At 45.7% G+C, this 27,094-nt stretch overlaps 1 protein-coding gene across 1 annotated transcript in view; it reads right to left on the bottom strand.

The window, feature by feature from the left end:
• Nucleotides 1–723: 723 nt before the first annotated feature.
• Nucleotides 724–27,094, bottom strand: part of epha8 (eph receptor A8) — a gene marked incomplete at both ends in the record, with an annotated part of 92,968 nt that continues 66,597 nt past the window's right edge. Inside the window, 14 exons of the mRNA XM_080000721.1 lie at nt 724–838; nt 1,917–2,075; nt 2,901–3,091; nt 4,830–4,979; nt 9,239–9,466; nt 16,348–16,409; nt 17,397–17,582; nt 18,310–18,435; nt 18,894–18,961; nt 20,289–20,421; nt 22,262–22,424; nt 24,909–25,033; nt 25,984–26,436; nt 26,567–26,722. Coding sequence (XP_079856847.1) covers nt 724–838; nt 1,917–2,075; nt 2,901–3,091; nt 4,830–4,979; nt 9,239–9,466; nt 16,348–16,409; nt 17,397–17,582; nt 18,310–18,435; nt 18,894–18,961; nt 20,289–20,421; nt 22,262–22,424; nt 24,909–25,033; nt 25,984–26,436; nt 26,567–26,722 — 2,315 coding nt within the window. The remainder of the gene's footprint in view (nt 839–1,916; nt 2,076–2,900; nt 3,092–4,829; nt 4,980–9,238; nt 9,467–16,347; nt 16,410–17,396; nt 17,583–18,309; nt 18,436–18,893; nt 18,962–20,288; nt 20,422–22,261; nt 22,425–24,908; nt 25,034–25,983; nt 26,437–26,566; nt 26,723–27,094) is intronic.

The following is a 27,094-nucleotide window of genomic DNA, read 5'->3' as shown; positions in this document are numbered from 1 at the left end:
TAGAACCTCCCTCTAACTTCCATCAGGGTTTAGGCGGCGGAGGATACGCCTGTGTCGGTATTAATAGCCTCGGGTGAAACACAAGCCTCCCCCTCCTCTTCCTCCTCCGACGAAGACGATGAGAGGAGCCTCGGTCTGGCAACTCGGGTGAGCCCTATTTTTTCTGATATCCGCCGTTTTCCCGCTGGCATTCCCTGCCCTCCCGTGCGAGAGTGTCGATCGGTAAACACCACTCCCCGGCCCGCCCTTTACCCTCCCTGCTGCCTCCTGCATCAGTCCATATATTCACACACATTTTTTTTAACCAACTTTCAAATATTCACGTCAATGATAAATCTGCCTGGATCGATTCTTGTCTATTCTCTCTTTGTAAACAATAAAATTTAAACCATCTTTGTGTGGAGGTTAAGGCAGTCCTTCCTTTGTCACATAAACAAGACATTTAGGTCACCGATAAGATGTAATCGGATGGAAAAAAAAAGACAAAAGTCACATCCCTCTATCCTGCTCTGTATTTAAAACTTTTTGCTTCTGAACTTTGATCGCTCGAAGAAAAGTCTGGGGAAAGTTTCCTCCTAATGTCCACGCTGCTATGACAGTGTCTCTGATTGGCTGTCCCACCCCCCTGCCCCCCCCCCCGGCCCCCCCGTGGCCCGGGGGGAGGGGAGGAGGGGTCTACATCTTTAAGCGAAGGCCTTTAGGACGCCCGTGCGGAGGCCGGAGTTATACGTGCACAGAAGGCACGCTCCTGTTTAGCACCTGTGCCCTCATCAGCTGCACGCTGCTCATGATCTTCTTCTGGTGGCCCATCAGTGTCACGCCTAGCCTCTGGATGTCCCTTCAGGAGACACAGACGCAAATGTAAACTCATTCAACAGATTGAGGCAGAATGTTCATAAGTAGTTCATAGTTCATAAGTTTGCTGATTTGGAAACCAAATGCGTCAATATATTGTATTGACTACCACTTGGCTACCTGCAATACGTGGATTGTCATACAAAATTTGTCATCTGATATCTAGAAGTTCTGATCCTAACACTTCTTGGTTTCAATGTTGTTAACCGGCCTAAATAAATTTAATTTCTGAGCTTCATATAGGACATGTAAGTATCTGGATACGTTGCAGTGCCCAAATTAGATGTAGTTTTGCTTACAAGTCATATTTCCACAGTTTAATGTCAACTTTAATAGTAATTTGCCAGCTGCAAGGGGTGTTGAGCCTTGCTATAGTGACAGCGAAGGCTAAAAGATACGCATTGAATGTGAAACCCTGAACGTGTACAACAAATCATCAACGGCGGGTTATTTTTTTATCATCAATTTCATTAAAAATAGTTTATTATGTTTATCAAGGTTATTAGCTCTCCATTTTTTCCTGAACTTGGCATTGTGATGGGACTGATATAGTCCACTCATGTCAATGATAAAATGATAGGATGGTTAATGTAATGTTAAGGTTGGGCTTAACATAACAATAATATTCCTATCAATATTCTTATGAAAATATATGTTGATAAAATATATTGATAAAATAAAAATGTTTTTTACAAAGGAGGGATCTAAAAATGAGGTGTAGCTTGCCGAGCTATTTCTGTCAGACAACTTGACGGCGCCACACGCTTCCTTATGGGGTGGTCTATTTACGCTTCCTTGATGGGTTACTGCACTGCCTCCACCTGTTGATCTGTACTCTCCAATGTGGGGATTTGAGCCCATCACTCCTATATTTCTGGCTAACTAAGAATGCCTATGTTTGCTGTAGTGATGAGCAGAAGAGCCCAGACAGAAACCTCAAACAATGCTTAATAAATTAATGTAATTTAAAAATAAATCTAAGAGAGCCCCAAAGTCATTGGTGAGGCACCTATCATAAATTTACACTTCTCTGTCAAAATCCTCTTTCCTCGCCCGCTCACCCTTGGTTCATGCTTATGATGTGTCCCAGTGTGTGGTACCCGCCGGCCGCAAAGTGCTCCTTATAGCGGCTCATCTTGATGGTGTCCAGCCAGTCATCCACCGAGTTACAGCTGCTGAAGTCTGGGATCGCTCTCTCCATCAGAGTGGGGCTGTTTAACCTGGAGAGAAGAGAGCCACAGACACAGAGCGAGAGAGATGAATTAAGAGACAGAAAGAGTTGCAAGGGCGGCCGATAAAAGAGAGAGGAGCGGGAAAATGAGGCAGAGACGGAGAAGGAAAAAAAGAAGAATGTCTCTGAGATGCACCGGCGGACCGAGTCGGAAAATCGATAGCAGTTAAAATGATAGAGCAGAGCTGCGGCCGTCTCGGCCGCAGGTACGGCGGCTTTGGGTAGAAGAGTAAAGGGAGAAATCCTGAACACTCCTGAACCCCCCCTCACCTCTTCATCTCCTCACCCCCCCACACACTCCATGCACGGCTGACTCTGCGCGACCTGGGGATCTGAACTGAGCAATTTACACCGGTCCCGCCTTGGCCCGGGTGTCCTCTCCGTCCCGACTCCGCCTCGCTGGATCAATGTCAATATATCGTGGCCTGGCTTTTACTTAACGCACGGCACGGCTGGCGAGACACACGCTTATTGCTAGGGGATGGGTGGTGAGGGAAGGGAGAAACCATTTTTTTGTTATTTTGCAGGTGAAAACTTGGGTAGGCTGTAACTTTACCGCTCTAACGCTCGGGGGTGGTTACTGTAGCTGAACAGCCTGTCACCGTGTTCTGCCCTTGAGATCATCTCCTCTCTCTCTCTCTGTCCCCACCCCGCTCCTCCTTTCCACCACCACTTAATCCGCTAATCGCATCCACCAATATTTGATTAAAGCGGTCAGCGGACTGTCCGACCAAATTAAATCATAGGATCCCGCCGCCCGTCCCTTGCCGCACCCCCTCCGAAAAATTGGATGCATATTCCCTCGCTCGCCCACCTGCAGAGCGTGTCCATGGACTTGAGGTTCTCCGGGTTGCGGATTAGCTTGTCGAGCACGGTGACGATCTGGCAGAAGCGCGGCCTCTCGTTGCGGTCCTTCTGCCAGCAGTCCAGCATGAGCGTGTGCAGCGCTCCGGGGCAAGCCATGGGCGCCGGCAGCCGGTAGCCCTCCTCCACCGACTTGATCACCTGGAGGCACAGGCACAGATTGTTTAACTATCTAAAAATATCTAGGTTCGCTTAAGATAGCTTAGCTAGATGTTCAATTTTGATTTTATGCTAACTGAAGTCATCGCTATTGTGTGCTGGCAAATGATGTGAATGGCGGTAGCCGCCCATTAGATACTTGCTTGTAGATATATTAAACGGTGGCCCACTTTACTGTTATTGTTCCGTTTGCGTTGTAAAGAGCCGTAAAATTAAGCTGTTAAATTAATGTCCTTGTCAAAATTTGTGTTGCAGAGGTAGAGGAATATAGAGGGTGAAGAAAAGAGGCCCAATAATTGAACCTTGGCAACTCCACATGTGATATAAGTTTGCTCAGTGTAGTTGCCCGATTAGACAAAATAGTGCCTGTCTTATAAGACTTGAGCTAAGTTAAGACTGTGCCCAAAAGCCCAACCCAGTTTTCCAATCTGTCTAGAAAAACAGTATGGTTCATTTGGTATATTTATATGGTATTGTCATGAATCCTCCTTGATCTCCCAGTATTTATATGTGTTTTCATGTTTTACTTTCATCTGGTCATTTCCTCATGCCATGTCACTAACCTCCATGTCATTTCAGATCCACACACTTCCTTTTGCTTTGCTGTCACTCCCTTCCCTTCACCTGGTTTTCCCACAGATCATTCACTCCGTAGTCCCTCAGTTGAAATACCAGTCCACTTCCCTTTGTTCTGTGCCAGATTGTCTCATGCATTACGTTGAGCTTTCCCGCACTACTTCCTGATTCCTGTACCATCCGTCCGAACCTCTGCCTGTCCCCTAGACCCTTATTCTCTGCCTGTTTCCCTGGACCATGCTTGTCTTCCTGTTTCCCTGGACCCTGATTCTCTGCCTGTTTCCCTGGACCATGCTTGTCTGCCTGTTTCCCTGGAGCCTGATTCTCTGCCTGATTCCCTGGACCCTTATTCTCTGCCTGTTTCCCTGGACCATGCTTGTCTCCCTGTTTCCCTGGACCCTGATTCTCCGCCTGTTTCCCTGGACCCTGATTCTCTACCTGTTTCCCTGGACCCTGATTCTCCGCCTGTTTCCCTGGACCCTGATTTTCTGCCTGTTCCCAGGACCGTGATCTATGCCTGTTTCCCTGCTGGAAAAGTTCACCTTCTCTGACTGATCTCCTATTTTGACCCCTGGCTGTTTTTTTTGGAATAAACCCTGTGGACTTCTTTCTTGACTGTTTTTGTGTCGTGCTTATGCTCTGTGAGCGTAACATGGTATATTTTTTTACTGAGTCAGTGTTTAGACGAATATCATTAAGAACCCTTATAAGAGCCGTTTCAGTGCAGTGCCAAAGTCCAGATTGAAAGTTAACCAAATATTTGTTTGAGATTAGAAAGCTGCTAAGTTGTTGGAAGAGTACCTTTTCAATTACTTTGTTTATGAAGTCTGTAATAGTCAATTACCGAAGTGTCTAGACTGAGCTGAGAGAGAGAGAGAGCTAACTATCTGTCGAGCCAGGTGGTTTGGGAGATTTATTGTATACAGCCAAATTAAAATTAGTTTATTGATTTATTGTATTTTTCAATGTTATTCATAAATCGGATATAGTCAATGTCAGCTGAAAATGAAACTCTTCAGCTCTTTCCCCCTCTGCCTAAAAGGTGCAGGACAGAAATGAGGCAGTATAATATTATGGCGCACACACACAAACAGATACATATTTTTTTCAACATTTAAAATAACAGTCGAAAGAATGCGCTTACATCTCTGTTGGTGAGGTTCCAGTACGGCCTCTCTCCGTAGGACATCACCTCCCACATCACCACGCCGTAGCTCCACACGTCGCTGGAGGACGAGAACTTCCTGTAGGTGATGGCCTCGGGAGCAGTCCAGCGGATGGGGATCTTCCCGCCCTTCAGGGTTATGAAAAAAAAAAAAAGCACACAAGAAAGACATTTCCAAGACGTACAGGAGCCCGTTCGCCAAAGAAGTAAAGTTTCGTCAGGGGTTTAAACCCCTGGGGCAGTATGGGGAAAAAAAGGCAAAGAGTTGGAGACAGTGACAGAGACAGTCTTGTTCTGGTAAACAACTGGCAGCACAGCAGCGCTTAGTTTCCTTCAGTGGCCCTCGGCGGCTTCAAAGCCGATTCCTCTGCTCCGCTAACCCCGGACAAAACACACAGAATGTGCATGCCGGTGGATTAATTTCGTAAAAGCTATGAAAGTGCTCAGATGACATGCAAGGTTAGACGGTTATAATAAAAATATTTGTTTTCAATTTTTTCCAGCAAAAACCTGCTTTCCATGAAAACATTACTATTTCCAACTTCACTTTGCCAAACAATATAACGTTTGAATTGCTGTCAATGATTATCTCTTCTTCCTCTCTTTGCTGCAGGTTATTATTACCAGGTTGATTATAATAATAATAATAATAATAATAATAATAATAATAATAATAATAATAACAATAATAATAATAATAATAATTATTATTATTATTAATAATAATAATAATAATAATAATAATAATAATAATAATAATATTATTTGTATTATTTCTATTAGTCGTAGTAGTAGTAGTAGTAGTAGTAGTAGTAATAGCAGTGATAGTACTATTATTAGTATTATAACCTGATCTGCTTTTACTTTTTGTGCTTGTATAAATTGTCATTGTTTTCAACATTTTGTTGTTGACCTCAACTGGGGATGTTTTTATGTTCTGTTTTTTTTTTATGATGGTCAGTGACTCCCACACACTGTCACACTATACACAGCACACATACCCCTCCGCCTTCCTGAGACCACAGACCGAATGGGATATTTGTTGGCAATTTGACATCTGTGCCTATATAAAGAATAGTCCAATTGTATTGGCTGACACAGAGCCTTATCTTCTAGATTTGTTACCACTTTTTAAATCTAGAGACGGGCTTCGACTGTTACATATAATTGTGAGCCAGGTCTCTCAATTGGACTATACCTATATTCTGGTCCAACAGGTCAATCCTGATATTTTAGTTATTCCTGAGTGGTGGCTGAAAAAATCGATCTCACATTCTGAAGTAGGTCTTGTTGGTTTTAACCTCTTTAGAGCAGACAAAAAAGGGAAAGGTGGTGGTGTAGCAATCTATTTTAAAACATGTTTTCCTGTTTCTGTGCTATTCTCATCCTCCATTCAAAACAGTTTGAATGCCTGGCTTTATCGGTAAATCTTGGGGAAAACAACTGTGATGTGATTGGGGCATACAGACCCCCTTCAGCCCTTTCCTGTGCCATTAACAACTTAGAAGACATGATTTCTTCATACACAACTGCAGAATTGTTCCTTATGGGTGACTTTAACCTCGATTGGGAAAAACCAACGTCCTATTGGGAAATGTAGCTCCAAATCTTCATTGATTGACATTATACTCACCGATATGCCTCAGAAATATCCAGCCAGTGGAGTTTTACCTCAAGACTCAAGTGATCACTGCCCCATTGCCTGGATTAGGAATGTGAAATCACGTCGGACAAAGCCACGTACCATATTAAAAAATAATTTCAAGAACCTTGATGCTCAGATGTTCCTAAATGATTTAAATCTGTGTGAGTTGGACAAGGTGTCCCTCATACCTGATCCAGACCTGGCACTTGAATATTTTTCCGACGCTTTCAACTCCATTGCTGACAAACCGGTCCCTTTAAGGAGGCTATGGATAAAGGACAGACATACTACCTGGCTCTCACGTGAACTATCTCAAGCTCTTACTGAGAGGAATTCAGCATGGAGCTAGGAAACTGGGACTGTTTTCGAACCGGACATTTTTTTAGGCAGTCAGGAGGTAGAGCTGGTCTTCTAGTAATGTAAACGTTGCTGGTTCGATCCCAGGCTCCTCCTGCTAGCATGCTGTAGTGTCCTTGAGCAAGACCCTTAAGCCCTTATTGCTCCTGATGGCTGCGTCCGTCGGTGTTTGAATAATTGTAAGTCGCTTTGGATAAAAGCGTCTGCTAAATGCAATGTAATGTAATGAGTGCAATTAAGGCAATGAAGAAAGGCTCCACCCCAGCTCTGCCCCAACAGTTACTGACTCTGGTCCCTTAAATGACAAGGTGGAGATTCATAGTACTTTTAATATTCACTTCATAAATACAGACCAAACATTTCATAGATTGAATCCCTTAGATGGCAAATTGGGTGGGACAGCATAATCAAAAGAAGACCTGCCACCCTGGCCTTGAGCTTTACAATAACAGGAATGACATTCGCTTTTAGTCCACTCACTGAAATGGAAGTGGGTGAGGCCCTCTTGAGAGAGACCTCAACAATTACTGGCCAATTTCAAAGCTGTCTTCTTTAGCCAAGGTCCTTGAATCTTTAGTTCATTGGCAGCTTCAATTGTTCCTGAGTAGAAATTGCATTTTGAACACATTTCAGTCTGATTTCAGATCTGGTCACAGTACAGTATCAGCTGCGTCTCATGTTCTGAATGATATGGTATGGGCTCTTGACAATGGGCAACACTGTGCTGCTTTGTCCATTAACTTCTCTAAAGCTTTTGATACCTTTCAACCATTGACCATTCAATTGGCCTGGATCAGAATGCCTGCCAGTGGTTTACCGACTATCTTGCAAATAGAACCCAATGTATTGTTGCCGACTCTTTTCAATCCTCTTTTTCAAAAGTCACCAAAGGAATACCCAGTTTTGGGTCCTTTTCTTTTCACATTGTATATCAATAATATCATCTCTTTTGATAATGGCTGTAAGGTTCATTTCTACGCTGATGACGAAGCGCTGTATGCATCTGCTCCCATACTGGGACACTAGCCAGCACTCATTTTTAGAGCTTAAACTTGGGGCACAAACAAAATATATGCAATTCTCTACCACCTTCCCTTATGCACCTTGAACGAAATTGACCACTATATTAGCACTTTAGATGACATAGAAATTGAGAGAGTACCCTACTACAAGTATCTCGGTATATTTAGTGATGAAAAGCTATCTCTCAAAATACATGTTGAGCAGCTAACTAAAAGGTAAAGAGTGAAACTTGGGTTCCTTTTTTATAAAAAGATCATGCTTTTCGCATGAAATTAGGAAGCTCTTAGTACAGTCTACCTTCCTGTCAGTACTTGATTATGATGACATTATCTATGCACATGCTTCCTCTACCTCTCCGAAACAGCTTGACACTCAGCACTGCATTTTATTACTGGTAATCATTTTAGAACTCATCATTGAAACCTTTATCAGGAGGTGGGATGGCCGTCCCTGGCCACTAGGAGAAAGTAGCATTTACTCCTATTTGTTTACAAAGCTATCTTACACAAGCTACCAAACTATCTGGGATCACTCATCAAATGGTATTCAACTAATTTCCGGACTAGATCTCAGCTTTGGTTGGTCCCTCAAGTTAAAACCGAACTGGGAAGTGTTTTCCGCTACCATGCTCCAAATGCTTGGAATGACTTTCAAAATACTTACATTGGATGCCTGAGTCCATTTGGGCAGTTTTAAGAAACTTTTAGTTGTTTAAATTAAAAGTTATATTTCTGTTGTTTTTATTTTATTTATTGATTGCCAATGTTGTTGCATTTATGGTCTTTTAATATTTTTATGTAGTGTATGGTCATTGTAACCAGGGCACAATCAAAAATGAGAACTCGGTCTTAATGGGTTTTCCCTGGATAAATAAAGGTTAAAAAAAACAATTTGGGAATTTTTTTGTTATGAAAATCGCTCTATAAAAAAAATGCATTATAATTTATTGTATTATTTATGATTTATTTTTGGATACTCTTATTATTATTATTATTATTATTATTATTATTATTATTATTATTATTATTATTATTATTATTATTATTATTATTATTATTAACAACAATTATAATTCAAATACCACACAATAATAACTTCAAGATGCAAAGCATTATGAGAGCAGTAGTGATATAAGTAGTGATATGAACAGAACAGTTTTTTAGCATCAGGATTGACATGAAAATGACTAATTCCAAAGTGGTATTTTACGAGAATTCATAATCAGATTTTATGTCATGTAACACGTAAAAAATTCACTACGTAATCAGACTACTTAAATCCCATTCGAGTTTCCTGATGATTGATGTGACTTCCTAATAAATATGTTTATACTGTACATGTGTGTGTTATTAATTTCGCTTGCCTCGATGTGTAAACTCACACTGGTGGTGTAGGCGGCGTCAGGGTCGTCCTCCAGGACCCGGGACAGGCCGAAGTCAGACACCTTACACACCAGGTTGCTGTTGACCAGGATGTTCCGTGCCGCCAGGTCCCGGTGGATGTAGCCCAGGTCGGCCAGGTAGGTCATACCGGCTGCGATTCCGCGCAACAAGCCAACCAGCTGGATGATGGTGAACTGACCATCGTGCCGCTGCAGAAAGGACGTAACTACGTTACAAATATTGTCATGGAGTTGATTTATTATCGTATTTATACCTCTTTGAGTCATTTCCCCATCTAGCTGTAATTCTATGACTCTATACGGTAAATATCCCACAACAGTGTAGATAAGTATTTAGTGCCATGCCATTGTTCCAACGCCCCATTATTACAAAACCCCAATAGAATAAAGAATTTAACTGTTTATTTTCCAGAGAATGGACTTGACTTGAACTGAATGACTCTCCAGAAATATCACCATCCTTACTCTGGGAATCAGCGAAGGCAGTTCTAAGAGGTAGTTTAATTTCAATCTCTACTCACAAGAAAATGAAGGGACAAAAATGCCAAAATAAACTAGAACAACAATTAAAAGACTTGCACTCCCAACAAGCCCACTCATCCACTGAGCAAATCCGAAATGAGATCCAGACAATTCCATCTCAACTTGATAATATCACCAATCAAAAGACACAATTCTTCATGCAATGAACAAGAGCGAATTATTTAGAATTCAATGACAAATCAGGTAAATTTCTTGCCAATCAATTGAAATGCGATAGAGAAAAAACACTTATTACAGCCATCAAAGATCGAGAGGGTAGGATAACATACACCGCACCCCGCAAGACATCAATAACATATACAGAGAGTTTTATAATGAGCTATATCACTCAGACCATTAAATCAAATATATCGAACATTAACTCATTCCTTGATGATATCGACCTCCCTTACTTTCCACAGAGCAGGCTACCACAATAGATCAACCACTGACTCTAAAATAACTCAGTAAAGCTCTCTTCTCTATGCCCAACAATAAATGTCCTGGATCAGATGGCCACCGAGTGGGATTCTATAAACACTTCGGGCCACTTACTGTATATCCCCATTATTCATCAGAATGGTTACAGAGATTAAGCCAACCTTCACCATGCCTCCGCACATGAATACTGCTCTCATTTTGGTTTTGCTCAAACCCAATAAGGACTGAACCCTCACCTCCAGTTATAGACCCATAAGCCTAGTTAATTGCGATTTAAAGATTATTTGTAAAACACTGTGGCGTGGGGATGGTGAGTGTGGACGTGTGTTCTGGCCCAAGGCCAGGGAATGAGAGAGAGGAGGCAGGTGGAGGCAAAGCAGCGCCTGTTGTTGTGTATTTATCAATTATTTAAACAAAAGGCGGCTCATGGGCCAAAAGGGAAAAATTAACGGCTCGCTGGCAAACTGGGAAAGAGTCCAGAAGGGTGGAGTTTAGGCTCACTATGCTCAACACTTGTCTTGCCCGGTCCACACGTGTGTACCTCAAGCACGCATCTCCCTCACTGCGGGGAAAAACAAATGTCAAATTACTTCCTGGTTCTGGATGGGACAAATCAGCGGAGTCCCTCCGTTGATTCACCCGATCCACAGCAGCTTAGCGGCCCCGGGATGGGAGCCTGCACCGCCTGTCTGCAGTGGGGGTTTGACCACGCCCCCTTGGCCCACATACCCCTACCGTCGCACTTAGGCCGGGGCGATGTCCGGAGCCGGAGAGGAAGTCGGCTATGACCATCTGTGCGCCCGGCCTGTGGACCACACGAAGTTGAAGGGCTGAAGGGTCAGGTGCCACCGGGTGATCCGTGCATTGGTGTCTTTCGTACGGTGGAGCCATTGTAGTGGGGCATGGTCCAAGCAGAGGGTTTAACCATGGCTCTATCCAGCAAGTAATAGCAAGAGTGGTGACAGCCCACTTTATTTCCAGACCTTCCTTCTCTATGGTGCTGTACCTTGTCTCCTGCTCTACAAGCTTACGGCTAAGGTACTGCACCGACCGGCTGTGGGTTGGGGGTCATCTATCACCTCTGTTCTGTGGTCCACATGTGCGGCGGCCGAGGGCAGACCATGGGCCTGATAGGGCTGCTCTGTGCCCGCGGCTTGTGTTTGCGCTGTAGGTTGCGTGCCTCAATGGTACGGTCGGTGGGCGTGCTATGGCGTGGTCAGTTCTGGGGGGGGCGGATCTGCTTGGCCGCTCCCGGGCCTGCTGCGCCCCTGCCTTGTTCTGGTTGCGCTTTGCCTATCCCTCCCAGTGTCAAAACTCATAATCAGCATATACACCACACAATAGGCCTAGGGTGGGGTCTGAGTTATCTCCAGGGCAGGATGTGTGTGAGTGATTCCGGTTCAACTTGCTTGGAAGACTTGTGTCCCCACACCCCGCAATTTTAACTGAAATTGCCAACAGCACACATTGAGCACTGGCGGGTCTCTGGTGGGTTGGTGTGGAGGCATGGTTGGTGGCCTGGTGGGTCCCCTGCCGGCTGGGCTCGAGTCCTGGCAGCTTGCGCTGGGTAGTTTCTGGTGTGCTGCGACGTGGTGGGGCTGCGGAGAGCGCTGCTGGGTGCCTTCCGGGGCCCCTCGGGGGCCACTTGCTATTGTGTGTGTGGGTTGGGGTGCGGGAGGCGGCTATTAACCTTTGCTCCTGCTGCGATGATGCCCTGGTTGCTGGGGGTGGTGGAGGGCCCAGGTATCTGGCAGCCTGCTGGCATCAGCAGAGGGGGTGGGTCTAACATCCGGGTGCCCTTCGATGAGCACACTTGGCTACATGGATGGGTGCTCAGGGCTCGTGGCCGGTGGGGCATCTGGTCGGCTGAAGTGGGGCGGGCCTTGCTATTGCACGGTGTGCAAGTGGGCATGGGGGTCCCCCAGCTTGCCTGCAGGGCGGGTGGTTCGGGCAGGGTGTCGGTTTGTCATCACGGGACCTGGCTCTGGGCCTGCGGTCCGTGCCTGGCTCCCATGGCCCGGGTTCTGCGCCTACAACTGCCTCTTGTGCTTGCACATGGGGGTGCTTTGTACAGTATGTGTGTGCCCCAGGGGTTTTCTTGTGCTCCCTGGGACTGGCTTACGCTCCTTGGAGCCAGGTGTGGGGGTTGCTCCACAGGCTTCCGGCTTCTCTGGGGGCTGGGGGGGGTCTTCTGTGGTGCTTTCAGGGTGCTTTCCTGCAGCCGTGGAGTGTTTATGCGGCTGCAGGGGACTCAGGGGTGGCTTCATGGCCCTTTCCACTGCTTGGAGCCGCCACGACATAATACTGACTGTATACTCCAGAACCAATTGGGAAAAATCCTGTACACTCACCAGTGGACACTTCACACACACACACACACACACACACACACACACACACACACACACACACACACACACACACACACACACACACACACATTCATACATACAGGCGGTCTCATCACGTGCACGCACGCAACCAGCACCTGCTTTTCCGATGTCCGATGTCCGATGTTTATGTTTTTCCGTAGACACACTACTTGGAGTAGTGATTTGTTGTTTATAGACCCAAAAATGGTAAAATAGTTCACCAAAGAGGGGGATTGGTTCTGTACAACAAAAAACTGTGCTCTTGACATCCTACAAGTCACCCACAGGACTGAGCTATTGCAGCAGTTCTCCCACAAGTGGTGTAGTCGACAGGATCTGGGAGGAACAGGGCGCCCAGGAGCTGATCTGCTGACTGCAGGAGTGCCTCGTAGACCTAGAGGATGACCAGGACTTCCGCCGTTCCCATCTAGAATGTGTCCTCACCAGCCTGTGTCCCTGGACGGACGGAGCGGACCGGCCGCGAGCAGGTGCCCTGAGGCGCTGCCACCACACCATCGCTGTCTCTCAAATATGAACGCCACGGACGAGGAGACGCCCAGACCCACAAACAGCTGCTCAAACGACTGGGCAGGGGTGATGGTGCTGCAGGCGACCCAACCACATTTGGGGGGACTGCCACTTGATGGAGGTAAGGGCAGGCGGTTCGGGTCGGGGGGACCTTCAACCGGGACCTTCAAAGTACCGGTGAGAGTACAAGGGGTAGACATCAGGCTTTGCTGGACTCTTTACTTGGTCCAGCAACGCCTGGTTTGACCCAGAGCTTTGTTGGAGGTATCACGGGTGGAGATTCGGTGTGTTCATGGGGATATTCACACGTATCCGGTGGTGAGGCTTGAAATTCGTAACCAGGGAAAAAAGCATAGGGTGGAGGCTGCGGTTAGCTCCCGCCTGTTGCCTGCAGTAATTGGGACACGTGGTTGGACCCCTGATTGTTTGCGGTGCTGGAGGTTCCCCAGGCCTCCACAGGATTTGCTCCCTTTGAGCTCCTTTTTGGCAGGAGACCTGCGTGGTAGACCTTATGGGAGGAGGGCCCAAGCACCAGTAAGAACAAGATACAGTATGTTATGGACCTGAGAGCAAAGCTACTTTCACTGGGACAGCAGTCACCGGAGAATTTGCTCCAAGCCCAGGAACATCAGAGGTGCCAGACAATTTTCACCGGGAGACAGGGTGTTAGTGTTGCTCCCTACGTCTAGCTTGAAATTACAGCAAGGGCCCTTTGTGGTGACACGGCAGGTTGGGGAGGTCGATTATGAGGTTGCATGGTCAAACAGGGGCGACACAGATCTATCACCTGAACCTCCTGAAGCAGTGGAAGGAGGCAGCATGTGTCTCTGGCCACCATTACATTTTTTACATTTAGTCATTTTAGCAGATGCTTTTATCCAAAGCGACTTACAATTGTTCAAACCCCGACGGACGCAGCCATCAGGAGCAATTAGGGGTTAAGTGTCTTGCTCAAGGACACTACAGCGTGCTAGGAGGAGAAGCCTGGGATCAAACCAGCAACCTTTGGATCACTAGACCACCAGCTCTACCTCCTGAGCTAACATCCCCATGTTAGTGGCGATCGTGGTGACCATGGTGATCGTGGCGGAAGAGTTGGAGTGACCAATTCCACCCTGGCCCTTTCCAGTAACCATCTCTCGCCGAGCCAGAGCATGGATGTGACCATGTTACAATGTCAGTTTTCTGACGTCTTCTCCCCCGGACCCGGCTGGGAGAGTCTTCTTATATGTTCTTCTGTCTTTCAGTGGGGAGTTGAGGCATAGGACGCAGAAACGCCTGCGGTCTGGAGCACTACCACGCAAAACAAACTCTGTCACTAATTTATAAGTTTACCTTTCTGTTGTGCCAGCAAGACGTCCTGTTACCTGCCTGAATAAAATCCTCGCCATGTCGGCATTCCACTGTCCGAATGACTCCGTCTCCCTCCCTAAATCCGTACATGTGGGAAGAGACTCCCATAATATATATATATATATACATATATGATACTTCTATGTGAAGATGAGGAAGCCACATTTTTGGATACGACTGTCACTGTTTATTGTACCCCAACACACCAATTATCAACTACAGTTTAGAAATACATTGTGTGCTGATGCTTTATCCTGCTTGCCACTCATCCTTCTGTTATGCATATTAGAGCTGCATTTGACCGTGTCTTGCATGAATAATACAGTATGTTCAATGACACTTTTCATAAATGTGTTGTTCTCGACTGCTTCCTTGTCATCAACACTTTCATAGCCAAATTAAATATGGAAACCGAATGTCAGGCACACAGGTTAAGGTTTAATGGTCGTGGTGTAAGTCAGATGTTGACAACTACTTACAATAGTGCAAACTGTGTGCAAATCAGTGGTGGACAGTAACAAAGTGCATGTAATCACATACTGTAATTAAGTACAATTCAAGTATCTGTACATTATCTGCACGTGCAAGTAACTACTGACAAATAACTAGTACAAACTATAACACCTCGGAGGTCATTCACCTTTCTAACATCCCATGTTTCACAACAAACATGTTTTTAAAAAGGCACTTGGACAAAAATAGAACAGTAATGTGCAAGTCTTACTCTTAGACTATGTGAGCACATAAGGCCATGAGACTTTTTTGTGGCAGATAAAGGACATAAGTGGGTTTTCTGAAGAGGTATGTATATGTAGTGATGTGTTTTTAGAAAAACAGTGGGTGCTGTACGAGTGTGAAGGTGTTCTCTCTGTTTGCATCTGTTTCTCCAGTTTGACGATTTAATGTGTTGGATATTGGATTATTTGAAATCTTGTGTCGTTTACTCTCCCACTCACTGTAGCTAAACCTTCAAAATGGCGCTTCAGTGACGTCACAGACAACACACACACATAACAGGCAAAGACCGATTGGACATTGGACAGGTCTTCCATGTTGGTTTCTATGTAGCGTTGCAAGAAGTCGCCACTAGTTAGCGTTAGCATTAGCATGTAGACGGAGTGAAATGACGAACGGGAAACCGGGCGGAGAAGTGGTTGCTTGTGATGACGGTCATTATTAACCGACAGCGGTCATAATTCAGAAATAACAGAGCATTCCACAGAGCTGTGTAATAATGTAATTCAATCTTTTATTCCGCTAGAGTGCATTTTTATATCCCAGGAATTTGTCATGGTGAGGATGGTGTGTGACGTGCTTTGTAAACAATACATTTCATCCCGCCTTTTGGATTAGATAATGCGCGAAATCATAAACAATGAAACCAAGTCAACAAGAAAAGAATGTTCTGTTTCCAGGGTTAACGCTTCAATTGATTTCATTTCATTTCAATATTAACTGCTGAGTTAAGATTTCAATTTTTGATACTGTCGCAATATAAGCTCTGTTGTTCCTTCTAAATGGACGCAATTTACTAAATTCTGTCTCAATTCCAAGTTCAGAGTATATCATTCATAGTCATATCAATACTTTTTACTTGTATGTGTGCACAATACAGTAAAAAGTAAAAGAACTTCAACTTAAGTGTGAAATGAAAAGACTCCTTCCACCTCTGGCGGAAAGCCCGGGTGAGACTGGAGGCTCAAAACTGTACCGAATAGCAAAAAGGGAGAAAAAACCAGCGGATATGTATGGAAGCGGGGGGGGGGGAGCGAGAGAGAGAGAGAGAGATAAGAGGATGAAAACACGACAAGGAATCTCCCTAAGTCTCTTTCTTGTAGCGATGTCAATACGCACCCTGAGGAAGGAGTCCAGGGAGCCGTTCTCCATGTACTCTGTGATGATCATCACCGGCTTACCTGCGGAAAGGCACACACACCAACAGGCTTGATCCTCTGCGTGGGGATTCTGTTTCTGTTTATCATTCATGTTGCTGTTTGATGTGAACAGCGTGGGAAACCCTCAGGGGTAAAGTGGGACCTTTGCTACATGGAATGAAAACTGCATTTTGTCACAGCTAGATTGAATACATCCATGTTGGAGAAATGGGTGAGTCTGATTTTCACGACAATAGGAGTGTTTGTGTTAACTGTAATCACAAAGATAATTATGAGTCGTTTTTCAGTTAAAAACAATTTTTACATTTGATACAATTTGACAATAATAGAATTTATAGTCATTTTTACTTAAAGTTGTAATCCATAAGATTTAAAATCCTATGTTTGATATTCACCCCATATTTATTTTGCTGGCACTTTATAATAAACTGTCATTCAATTTCCAGTGAGGGTGGCGGGGTCCGCCTTTCCCGGCAAATATGCAAAGACACGCGCGAGAAGTGAAAGCAGCGTAGCTAGTTGTGGTCAGTAAACTGTCGATGCGGATGAACGTTCACAAAAAAGAACAGAACCCTTGGATTAAAAATATCCCCACCACCTCAAATGACCAAAAAAAAACAATCCAGAGGAACGTGTACTTAAGAGAAAAGCAAACGAACGCCCTAGTGCGAAGATGAGGGTAAACCAGGAAAAGAAACGTGGCAGTTTCAAACTGAATGCTGGGACGATCTTATTGAACTCTCTCTCGGAGCTGTAAAATAGGCAGATCATTGATCATGATTACGGACGACAAATTACCATGTGTCATGAGCTTCAGCTAACGTAAACGGAATACATTTCACACAACAAGGACACTGTTCAAACAAACTATATTTGGATCCAACGGTTTAGCCGGCGCTCCACTTTGAGGTTTCTGTTGAAAAGTACCCATTAGGCCTACTTCTTTCACCTGCTTCTATGCATGGAGCTCTAAATGCATATTTTATTAATAATTTGCCGGCAGCGTACTCTGCGTCACCACCCCCTCCAGCCGTATGACGTTGGGGTGGTCGAACTGGGCCATGATAGACGCCTCAGCCAGGAAGTCCCTCTTCTGCTTGTCGGTGTAGCCCGCCTTCAGAGTCTTCAGGGCCACCGGGATGTCCCTTTTACCCGGGAGCCGCATGCGCCCGTAGCACACCTCCCCAAACTCTCCTGCAAACACACGCACGCACGCGCATGCACGCACGCACGCACGCACACACACACGCAGGCACACACACACACACACACACACACACACACACACACACACACACAAATACATCTAGGTGTCAAGAAAAAATATGGCTGTCTATCAGCCTGTCGACTGTATGTTCGGTGTGTGGTTTTGTTCCTCTGCTTGTGCAGTCCAGTGGTGGTGGTACAGCGTTTGTATTCCCCACCTGTCTCGCACTGTGTGTGTGTGTGTGTGTGTGTGTGTGTGTGTGTGTGTGTGTGTGTGTGTGTGTGTGTGTGTGCCTTGATTGACAGCTCCAATGCAATGCTCTGATTCCACTTTGCCATCGTCCTCTCTGCTGCACACCACAGCCTTTACACCGGGCAATGATTTTGAGTTAGCTCAGCCAATGATTCTGTGTGTGTGTGTGTGTGTGTGTGTGTGTGTGTGTGTGTGTGTGTGTGTGTGTGTGTGTGTGTGTGTGTGTGTGTGTGTGTGTGTGTGTGTGTGTGTGTGTTTGTGTGTGTGTGTCTGAGTCAGCGTGTGTTTAAGTAGGTGTTTGCCTGTGTTTGTCTTTGTGTGTGTGTTATTTGTGTGTCTCTACCTGTATGTGTGTGTGTGTGTGTGTGTGTGTGTGTGTGTGTGTGTGTGTGAGTGGATGTGGGTGTGTGTGTGTGCACACAGCATGCCCCGGCGAGCTCCCTTATTTTTAATTTTTTTTACCTGAACCGATGATTTTCTCAATTTTGATCCTGGAAGCTTCAATTTCGCGGGCAAACTCGTGGACCGCCTGGCAGGGGTCTTCGTACGTGTGCGGGTCGATGTAGAACCTCGCGTCGGGAAATGACACTAAGATAAACATTAGCATTAGCATTTGGTCACATATCTGAGAAGGAGGACAAGGGAGAGAGAGGGGTGGGGGGGGGAGAGAGAGAGAGAGAGAGGGTAGGGAGCGGCAGGAAAAGACAGACAGAGAGAGAGAGAGAGAGAGAGAGAGAGCGAGAGGAGAGAGAGGGTAGGGAGCGGCAGGAAAAGACAGACAGAGAGAGAGAGAGAGAGAGAGAGAGAGAGAGAGAGAGCAAATAGAGCCCATGCTGCCCCCCCAGTTCTTCTGTAATCACTGGGAGCCTGATGAAATTGTTTGCTCTACGGATGAACTTTATTACATCCGGAAAAAAATGTGACCTATTCAGGGGCCGCGATATAATCTATAACTGCTAATAGGAAATCCAGTTGAGCGTGCATGTGCGTGTGTGTGTGTGTGTGTGTGCGTGTGTGGGTGGGATGGGCGGGGGTGGGGGGCATACCGTGACCATTCTGGTAATGCATCTTCTCCTCGTCAGAGTCCTGGAAGGCCTTGCTGTAGCCACAGTGCCTGTTGGAATGGAAACACACACGCACACACACACACACACACACACACACACACACACACACACACACACACACACACACACACACACACACACAGGCACCCATGCACACGTACACACACACATACACACACGTGCACACACACACACACACACACACACACACACACAAATATACACACTCACAGAGAGAGAGAGCGAGAGAGAGAGAGAGGGATGAATACAGAACAGCAATGTAATATCGCTTATTTTACATTCGACACATGAAAGCGCTCTCAGCCATATACTACAGTATTACACCTCAAGTAGATGAGGCCAAACACAAGTACTTGACATTTAAATTGCATTAATTTACCCAATAATGCTGGTTTAACAATGCTTTTTTTTCCTTTGGGGGGGGTTAACAGGGTGATGAAAGGATGAGGGGAAATGGGGTCAAGCAAGGGGAAATCCTTAATTTCATTATTTTAGGTGACTGACCATGTCTGTCATACGCACACTTGAGCTTTATACGGAAATGACGGTAACAACTTTTGATGTGTTTACTGTTTAGTTTTATCTCGCCTATTATTAAAACGAAAAATATAAGATCCTAAAGAACGGCCTTAGTTGTCTTGTTTCCTTAATTACATTTGTGACTAAGCGATACCCCCCACCCCCCCCAACCGCTTGGAATTAATTGAGCAAGCAGACAGCGGGCAAGAGAAAGGATGCCAACACAGACAATTATCCCCAAAAATGACGTTTTACAGGCGACCTTTGGCTGTTATCGAGGTGGGAAACTGCTGAAGGGAGCACAAAGGGAGATCCTTACACAAAATAAATAAAACATAAATAAATGAATAACTTAATTTGCGACGATGGCATGGTGCTCGCTCCAGAAACGTGAATTTGACTGGATATCAGCACTCCATCTCCAAACTCAGCTGTAGTGCAATCGAAGGCGCGATTTAATTAAGCGGAGCAAAACTGATTGCTCTTTGCATTGCTGCAAAAGATGTAAGTCACAGACATCAAACGGAGGCACAGTGGGGGGGGGGGGGGGGTCTCGTAGGATAAGTTAAAACCCTTGTTTTCCTGAATTCCTGGAAATGAATCAACATTATTAAATTGAATACACAGGGGCGATGAATAGAAATCGGGAACAAGCTGAGGACAGGACGTCAGACTATTTGTTAAGACATGTCATCACTTATAGTAATACTCGTGTTATTCTGCAGCTATAACATTTCTAGAGCTAAAGACGGGGTTGGGGGGTGGGGGGGGGGTAAAAATCGGAGAAACAGAGAGGCAAAGTAGAGTATAGTGTAAGAAAAGTGTTCCACACACAGCAGCGATGGGTAGTGTGGTAAAGTGTAGCCTTGCCGTTTCCTGCAGATGACGACGGCCAGGAAGGCGACGAGGCCGGACACCAGCGCCACGCAGATCCACGTGAGGCCCGTGGTGTTGTAGCGCAGGGGGGCTGCGCACAAACACAAACACAACGTCCCTCCCACCGGTCAGTCAGGACATCTGTCCGCTTTTGAAGACCTTTAGGACTTACCTTTGGGCAAATCATCCCTCTCTTATTAGGGATACGTGTACAGGGCAGTACTAAGTAAGAATATTGGTACAGAGGGGTAAGTATTGGGCAGAAATAGGGAACTACATGATTCTATGAACGGCTTTTATGTTTCCTTTTGGTCAGATAGCATGTAAGGTACGGGAATGAGGTAAGCTAATAAGGACAGGTAAGTAAACAGGTCTTCTTGGATTTACATATGGGAAGGTAGGAAGGTAGGTGTAGAAGGTAAGTGTACAGGTAAGAACAAGGTTCAGTGACAGGCTTCGGGTTTTTTTTGACCAAAATAAATGACATGAAACACAATAACTTTTTAATGACTTTTCAGGTGTAATATTTAGAAAACTTGATTAAAGAGTCATTGAAGGACCTGCAGACACCCTGATATATAAATATGCTGTACTCGTATATATTTGCATGTGAGCTCTCCCTCGTACATTATGCCAGACCGGCAGCCACTCTAAGAGGCTTACATAAGACGTGACAGAACGATTTCTTCACTGTATCTCATGAGGCACTTGCAGAAAGATACAACTCAGAGGAAAGAGAGCAAACGACAAAAAAAGACAAAAAAAGACAAAAAAAGACAAAAAAAAAACAAAAAACTGAACTTTCCAGTGTGGTCTTCGGAATAGCTGGAGGAACCACACTGGGAAGTTCGAGCGCTGCTCAGTTCACGTTTTGAATGGAAATACTTCACAGTCGCAAAGGCTGCTTTGAGGTTTCACATATTTGAAGAACATTACGTTTGTGACAGTTATGAATTACTTTTAGATAGCGGGAAAAGCAGGTCTTGTACCCATTTTTATTTTTATTTCTTCAACATTTGGGATTATTCCATGAGTTAAAGTATTATCTTAAAGCCTGAGGACAATCTGTGGCAGACTAGATTGTCTTTTTTGTTCTAAAGTTAGTTACAATGGCCCTTTGATAGCCTTGGGTAGTCATGGCAATTTACATGGAGGAGGGGAAAACTTTGCTTTGTTTAACAAGAAGCAACTGAAAAGCCACGCTTGCAGCGGGAGAGCAGACAGAAAAAATTCGACTTGTCTTGAATTCTCACACCTTTGAACTGAGTGCCACAAAGGTATGGAGAGGTATGAAGGAGCAATCCAGTTCCCACGTTTTCCAAAAAGTAGAAGTAACGCTGCATCTCATTTGCCAAACCACCTTCTACATTTTGCCTCCACCTGTAGCAAGGTATTAAGGTCCCCTTTATGTGTGGAACTTTCAAATCGCAAGGGAGGAGCCAGTGTGTTTCCAAATAATCAAGGACGAATCAGAAAGGAGCGTTGGTTTCGGATCGGCTTTTTCCAACATGTTCCAACAGGAAGTGACACACAAGCCATCTGATACTTGTTGGAAGGTCAGTATCTCACAAATCCTTTACATATCGAAGAAAGCTTCGATATGTAAGCTTTTAGATGCACTAGCTTGGGGTTTAGGACAACAGGAGATACGTTTTTTGCGATGAGTTTTTATTTTATTTGCTGATGGGAATGACCTTCTGAACAAAGAACCAATCACTGGGAATGGAGGGACGATCTGAGGCTGGGATGCGACCGAGCCACCAAGCTTTAAGTCCTGGAAAGTCTGCCGCCAAGCCCTTTCACAGGACAAACTGGTGCTCCGCGGTGATTCCTTTCCACTGGACAAAAAGAGCTTCACGGTGGAGGGGAAGGGGGTTTGAAGAAAAACACATCTTTGACACATTCTTTCCAGACATCTCCGTCACACAGACCTGCTTTCCCAGTTTGGATCTCCACGTTCTGGCTGAAGCGTCCGCAGCCTGCCGAGGTTCTGGCTCGGACCTGGAAGATGTACTTGGTGCCGGGCTTCAGCCCAGACACCCGGGCACTGGTGCCTTTGGATTTGAGCGTGGAGTAGCTCTGCTGCTCGTTGTCCTGGGAGGAGGAACCAGAGGAAACAATGGTCCTGACAAATCACAAATAGAATCAGGCTTTATTGGCCAAGTGTGTGTACACATACAAGGAATTTGGAACCAGCAAAATGTGAAAGAAAATCTTTAGTAAACATTTGCTCAAGTACAAGTTACTTGGAGCGAAATTCATTTTAACATCCTAATATTTAATAACAATCAAACTAATTGCACTATGCGGCATGATTATTCTTTAATTCAGAGCTCAATAAAGTGTTTTGAAGCTGAAGTGTCCTAAACAGGGACTAGATACAGACATGCTTGTAGATGTGTAAAAATAGAGACATTAGTAATGTAGCGTCTTCCCAAGCTGGGTTTTTTTGGGGTGATATGGCCAATAGTTCATAGTAAATCTACAACCACACTTGATTTAGCCAACAAAAAGACACATTTTTTAAATGCACAGAGGAGAGAATGACGATTATATCTTAGAAAAGTACTAAGGCCCAAGTAAAAGTTTAAACGATCATAATCTCAAAATTTATAAAATGACATCCTACTGTCATTCTGTGAGATGGTAATTTAGTTTGAGTCATAGATAAGTCCTGTAAGTCACTCTGACTACCGTGTGTGAGCCTCACGGGACTCACGCCACTGCTTGATGTACGATTGCATCAATAATGAAACACATTTTCTGCGGAACGCCCATTTAATGGCCTCGCAAATCTTCAGAACCAAATTATGTCCGGCGTTCAAATGTGACATTTTGACAAATGTTTACTTTGGCTGCCGTTTCCCATATGAAGCCTATGAATTTCTGGATGCAAGCCACAGTTGATGTTAAATCCAACATTCTGTCATATAAACAACAATAAATACACATTATTGCGGCGAATCGTCGTCATCAGCATAGTATTACATTTGTATGTATATCTTAAATATCTGACTTTTTATGTTTTGTATTTTTGGCTATTTGTATTTATTTTTTATCCTATAAAAAAAAAAAAAAAAAAAAATCCTGATTCTGATTCTGATCACCACCATCTTATGTTAATTTGTATTTGACTTCGGAAATGTACACAGGCTGGATTGGAGAATGGTCTCGATCTGAGACAGATAATAAGTGCTAGGCCCCTAAAGCGACGGCCCCCCACAACAGGGGGACAAAGCAAACGACTCTCGGGCGTCCCAGGGTGATACCTGTGAAATCCACAAAGACTAATGATAGGGGAGCGCAGAAATAACAGCATCTCTGCTCCCCATGCAGCGCTTTGGACTCTACGATCCAGATTGCGGACCACCCTCGCTGGGAGTCCGAATGGAGTTGTCTGGAAGCCTTAAGTATGCACTCTGCTGACTTGTCCACTTGAAATCCTCCCCCAGGCGACCGCCCCATCAGCCTCAGATTAACACACCAGCGCAGGAGAGACCTGCTAATCCTCCCGCTCTATCCACGCCACCCCACTTGTGAGGCCGCCGTGCTCCGGTGGTTGCACCCTCACACCACACGCACACACACACATACTCGCAGAGATTTCCGTACACACACACACACACACACACACAGAAACCCCTGTACTCATACAAATATATATCACAGGCGTCCGCTCACCACAGCCACCCAAACGCCAATACACACACTTGCACCGAATCACGCAACGCACTACCACACACACACACACACGCACACACACATACACACACACGCACACACACACACACACACACACACACACACATGCACAATCACACACACACTCAAGCTCAAGTTTGATACACATAGACACACAGCAGCAATTAGCTCCTCGTCACGCTTATGCGCCTGACGACTCCATGCTGTCACTGTCACTTTCACTAAGTCGTAATCTGCAGCCCCTCAGCCCTCGCTAGCCCTCTACGCCTCTCTCTCTCTCTTTCTCTCTCTCTCTCTCTCTCTCTCTCTCTCTCTGGCTCTGTCCCTGCCTCTCCCGACCCCCATTTCCTTTCAATTAGCCGAGCTGCCAGCGGGATCCTTTCCTGGGATTAAGTTATCCAGTTTCCATCCAGCTGCCGTTCGCCGGCGTCCGCAATGTCCGCGCCGGGGATAAGCCGCGGCCCTTTTCTGAAAACAAAGAGGTTGCTTGCCCCGTTGTTCCCCCAGATGGACCAAGGACCTGCTCCTTGGTCCACATTTCTTCTGTAGAAATGCCAGATTTGTTGTTTTCTTTAAAGTGAAGAGATTAAAACTAGAGATCCCGAGCATCCCAGCAGGACGCCTCCTCCACTGAGTTCTCCATCATGTGAGGAACTCCAAGCTCTTTCTAGCTTTCTCTGATCTGCCTTTTTCTCCACCACTACTTTTAATCTCCCTCTCTCTGTGTATTTTTTAAAAGTAAACGAGCCAACTCCTCGACCAAAGGCTTCTGGTTCTTATTGAACGCTTTGACGAGCCCTGACGGATGTGCCTCGGTTAGTCTTGGGATGAAGGCGTCTAAATAAGCGCACATTGTATTATTCCAGGTTCTGGTACCTTCTCATAGTATTTGATGTCGTACTCCAGGATCACGCCGTTGGGCTGGTTGGGCTCGTGCCACAGCAGGACCACGCTGTTCTGGCTGGCGTTCTCCTGGCGGATGGCCAGAACCTCCGAGGGGGCTGGTTGGGGGTGGGAGGAGAAGGGGGTGGGGTGGGGTGGGGTGGGGGAAGCACCTTTCCATCAAGCCGCAAGAGCCAGCACACAATCCCAGAGATTTACCAAGTCATCAACGCCAAAACAGTCAAGCCGGTCGGTGTGAAATCTGAAAGTGAAACCCTGCCTCAATTATTCCAAATAGGATGTAATTTGAGTCGTTTCATCCCCGCAGTGGGTATTTTTCAACAGCATGAGCCCAATAGCTCACAGTAGATTGCTGTCACTTCATGTTTGTAAAAAACTGCATGGGCGGACAAACTACAAGAGATTCAAAGGCCTTTAGTCGGAGACAGAAAATGGAAAGATGTGATTAACAAGAGGTCTGAGAGGTCTTAAAAGCTAATGGTTTCAAAGACCTTTTAAGATGAATTTTAATGAAATGTTATACTATTTAATGACTTTTAATGCCTAATATTTGCAAAGCAGACTTTTTAAGGCTCTGCAGACGCCCTGCATAGTCAAAGAAACGTAGAGTTCACAAAAACGAGCTCTGCTGCTAATCTAAAACCAGGAGTCATCACAGCAGATCTGAGAGCCACAGCAGGTGATGTCTCACGAATGGACATTGTCGGGTTTGGTTCACTGTTCTGCTTTCCTCTTCATTCGATACGACATGCACAGTCTACTGAGAAATCCGATTTCTCTCACAACAGTGCTTTATTTTTTCCGGCCACTGCAATGGCAAAAAATCCTTATAAGCTGGTCGCAGTATTACTCCAGGACAAGAGGGAAAAAAACTGATTTCCCCATTACTCACTAAGAGACCATATTGAATTGTTATTTATTACTACATTTGACTTGGCAGTAGCAGGGGAAATGGTGCAACTAAAACAATGCTGAGTAATAGACGAGTCAAAAAGTTGCTTTTAACCTCTGTGCATGTGTTGCAGTATTGTTGTGTCTGGGACCCTACCTGCCTGGTTTGTGGTGATGTTGACGCCAGCGTAGAGCGGCGGATCACTGCTCAGGTGCGTGACGGCGTTGGTAGCCAGGATGCGGAAGGTGTAGTTGGCGTGGGCCACCAGGTTGAGCACGGTCACCCAGGGCTCGGCCAGCCCGCTCTGCCGGGGCATGAATCGGACCGAGCCCAAGGCCACGGCGGTGCCCAGCCGCTCCACCGTGCCACCACCTCCTCCACCTCCACCCACATTTCCATTTCCACCAGCACTGGGGCCCCTGGCGCTGCCGGCCCCGCTGGGGAAGGTGGTGCATTCCTCGCAGGGCCCCCCCTCGCTGGAGCACCGCTGGCACAGGACGCTGTACTGCAGGTCGCTGCGGCCCCCGGTGTCCAGCGGGCGGCCCCACTCCAGGTTCACCGACGTCCCGTTGACAGAGGAGATCACATTCACCGGCGCAGACGGGGGGCCTAGAGGAAACATGCGATTTGGTGAGAAGTCACTTTCTTTGACGCTATTATCACATTCAGCCATAATTTTGGTACATGTGTGTGTGTGTGTGTGTGTGTGTGTGTGTGTGCGCGCGTGTGTGTCCCTTACGGGAGCAGGGGGCAGCGGGGGTGTCGTCTGCAGCCCGGTAGAAGCTGGCGTCGCAGGGGCAGGCGAGGGCCGCTCTGGTCTCCGAGTGGCTGTGTTGGGGACACTTTCCACACAGGCCGTCCCCTGCTACCGGCTTGTAGAAGCCCACCTCACAGGCTGCGGGCAAGAGAGAGAGAGAGAGAGAGGGGGGGGGGGAGGGGTGGTGGTGTTAAATAGAGAGATAGTCTTCCTCTTAATCTCTCTATGAAAAAATTGAGAGTGAAACAGCACCCAGAACTGAATGAATTGTGTGTGTGTGTGTGTGTGTGTTGGGGGGAGTGCATACAGTATGTGTCTAGGCGTGCTCGTCTGCAGCCAGTATCAACAAATGATCACACATCGACATATTTATGAAGGAAAAAAAAATCCCTCACACCCCCGCATCTTGGGGACATAAACTCAAACTCTGTGTACAATTACTACAGGCCTTTGTACTGTGGTAACCAGCGGGGATCTGGGGTGTGTGTGTGTGTGTGTGTGTGTGTGTGT

This window comes from Zeus faber, assembly GCF_960531495.2.
Source record: "Zeus faber genome assembly, chromosome: 5".
Classification (NCBI taxonomy): Eukaryota; Metazoa; Chordata; class Actinopteri; order Zeiformes; family Zeidae; genus Zeus; species Zeus faber.
Note: the sequence above shows the minus strand (reverse complement) of the source record. Positions and strands in the feature narration are given on the sequence as shown.